The sequence below is a fragment of the Malania oleifera genome, chromosome 9, assembly GCF_029873635.1.
Source record: "Malania oleifera isolate guangnan ecotype guangnan chromosome 9, ASM2987363v1, whole genome shotgun sequence".
NCBI classification, from domain to species: domain Eukaryota; kingdom Viridiplantae; phylum Streptophyta; class Magnoliopsida; order Santalales; family Ximeniaceae; genus Malania; species Malania oleifera.
Window position 1 is genome coordinate 84,208,739 of NC_080425.1, and position 2,943 is coordinate 84,211,681.

At 38.8% G+C, this 2,943-nt stretch overlaps 1 protein-coding gene across 1 annotated transcript; it reads right to left on the minus strand.

Annotated features, from left to right (window-relative positions):
* Positions 1-302: 302 nt before the first annotated feature.
* LOC131164955 (mitochondrial import inner membrane translocase subunit TIM23-1-like) lies at positions 303-1,386 on the minus strand. The gene has a single exon (XM_058122522.1). It carries the CDS (start codon positions 1,121-1,123, stop codon positions 563-565), a length of 561 nt encoding a protein of 186 aa, XP_057978505.1. The 5' UTR covers positions 1,124-1,386; the 3' UTR covers positions 303-562.
* Between the last annotated feature and the right edge of the window lie 1,557 nt (positions 1,387-2,943).

Here is a 2,943-nt window from a genome sequence, read left to right on the forward strand (position 1 = left end):
CTTCTAATGGAGAGTGGAAGACTGGAAGGTATTCTCAAAGATCTATGGTAAATCCAGTGGAGTTTGCCACCAGAACACGTTGAATTATCCCCATTAGTTCAAATAGAAGAAACATATGCTTAGAAGATTCATGACATTCTCCGAATCTCCATGCAAACATCCCCATTTCAACAGAAAAAATGACGCAATCAACTATCAGGTAACAAAATCAGGATTTTTAAATGATGTATCATACATGAACAGAAAAATGGATCACCAGAATCAATGAATAATGAGAACAAATGACCATCACAACTATGACATTAATTCGAAGGCAACAACGTGAACTAGAATCATTTTATTCACAAGTCCACCTCCCAGCAATTATTCATAACAATTGATCTAAAAATTACAATAAGCAATTAGCAAATGGCATAAGTTTATCAAAGCATGCACCTTCCATGCCGCATAATTCAATGGATTTAACGAAATGATGGCATACTTAAAACATAAAAATACAGAGTCTCATATCTCAACAGATCAAAATTGTAATTGTAACAAGACAAAGACGTGCGTACAAACCCTATATCGGGACGTATCTCTTAAACACCTGCTTCCCCGCCAAAGCCGCACCCACCATCAACCCTCCGATCGCACCTGCCACAGCTGCCGACCTCGGCCCGGCCGCAGCCTTATACAACACGCCGGTCCCCAGCCCCGCCACCACACTATTCACCACATCGTCAGTGTCTCTCACGGCAACAATCCCGCTCTCCAACCCAGCATAAAGCAACCCGATCACCCCTGCCCGATTGCCGAACATCCTACCCGAGTGGCCCGACGAGTTGAGGATCCGATTGATTCGGAGCTTCAAGGTGTCGCCGGGCTCAACCGCACTGACGCCGTCGGCGAGGCCCTTACCGGCACCCACGAGTGCCCCGGAGAGATAGCCGATACCTGTGTAGTAGGTGAGGTTTTCGCCCCAGGAACGGCGTTGGGCGGCGGACTCCTCCTGGAAGAGGAACTCCGGGGAGGTGGGGAGCTTGTAGAGGGTTTGGATTGGGACTTGGAGGTCTTGGTAAGGGTTGTATAGGCGGCGGTGCTTATCGTCGTCTTCGTTGTGGCCTGCTATTGCGGTGGCCATGTAGTTCTGTGCCTGGATTAGGGTTTCCTAATCTCCGCTCTGGTTCCTCAATCGCCTCCGATCGCGAGATCGCGACACACAAGAGGGAGAGAGAGAAGGGTCTTTGCGTGCGTGCCGCCAGCCTACAACGCCTACTTGGGGACGATTAGGCCGGTCGGACCGGATGGACCGGATAACTTGAGGATATACAGCAGGCGGTTTGACAGTAGGGCCGGTCGCATTCTTCAGTGAGTATAACTCTCTTAAAATTGAGTACACATTGTGATCATATCTCTTACTAATAATCAATTTTATTGAAGTGATTTAAGGTGTTTTGTATCATGTAAAAAAACTATAGAAATAAAAATTCAAAAAATTTAAAATAAGAATTAGAGAATTGGTCAATATTTTCAAAACTAAAAAAATATAAAATCTAATTGAATTCATATTTATTTTTGTCTTTAAATTAAATAATTTTTTTAAAAAAATTAAATGATAAATATATAAAAGAATGCAAACTATAAAATATATAAATTAAAATAAAATCAATTACAATTGTTTTATTTAATTATCATATTTTTAAACATATATTTTTTTGTTCTCTAAGAACAATCTTATCACATATCACTTGAAAATGATAAAAATTATTTTTAAGATTACTTCTATTTTTTCAATTGTTTATACATTGAATATTTTTACTTTAGTTATACTTATATCTTAAATTCACATGACATTTTATAATTTAAAATTTTGAACATTAAACTACATTTTTTACTAAATTTAATACTGTCATAACAATTCACATGCAATTAAATATATATTGAAACATATATATAATTGATATGCAAATATATATTCTCAAACACATATAAAGTAGCATATATTTAGTATACATTTATTAATAATAACATACTATTGGTTAAATTTTTTTAATCAAAATAATTATCAAAATTATAAATTTTTTTTTCAAAAAATTATATTCGATTAACTTAACCATATTTATAATTTAAGTTAATTTTATTAATTCAATTTTAGAGTTTTATTTGATGTTTTTTCAAAAGCAAATTGTTGGCACACAAAAACAAGAAAAGGAAAAAGAAGTAAGAACTAGGCACTGTCCACGGTGATGCGACGTCGTTGTTCTTTTTATTTCCATTGCTGCCCATGTCTCTGGTCGGCCGCGGGGCAGTGCAGGGGGCACAGCGAGGAGATGAGATTACCTGCGCGCTTCGCAGTATTCAGCTCACCGATCACCGTTCGTCAACTCCACCTCCGTCCGCTCTCGACGGGGCGACCTCGGCATCCCCGCCTCCACCGCGACTACCAGAACAACGCCACCAAGTACTGGAACAACTTCTACAAGCGCCATCAGAACAAGGTCCCCCTCCTCAGCGCTACTTTAAAAAATAATGTCTTTCTGTGCTCGCTCGCTCGCTCGCGTTTGTGTATTAACACATTCTGTTCTGCTTTGCATTTTGGAAGCTCCTTTTTGCTCCCTTGCTTTTAAAATCAATATAGCGCTGCAATTTTAGCTTTGTAAGACTATAAGGTATGTTTGGTTTGCCGAATGAAATGGGATAATAAATAAATGGAATGAAAATTTGAATTGAGTGTGTGATAAAATGAAGTGATAAATTTGATTGCATTCTCTGCAATTCCATACCATTCCTATGTACCCAAGGTGTAGTAAAAGTACTTCCAAAATGCTGTTGAGCTATGCCTTTGCTTATATATTTGATTATATGTTTCTGGGTTGTAGTTTTTCAAGGACCGGCATTACCTGGAGAAGGATTGGGGTCGATACTTTTCTGAGGATATTTCTACGCCCTCTGAAGGGAAAG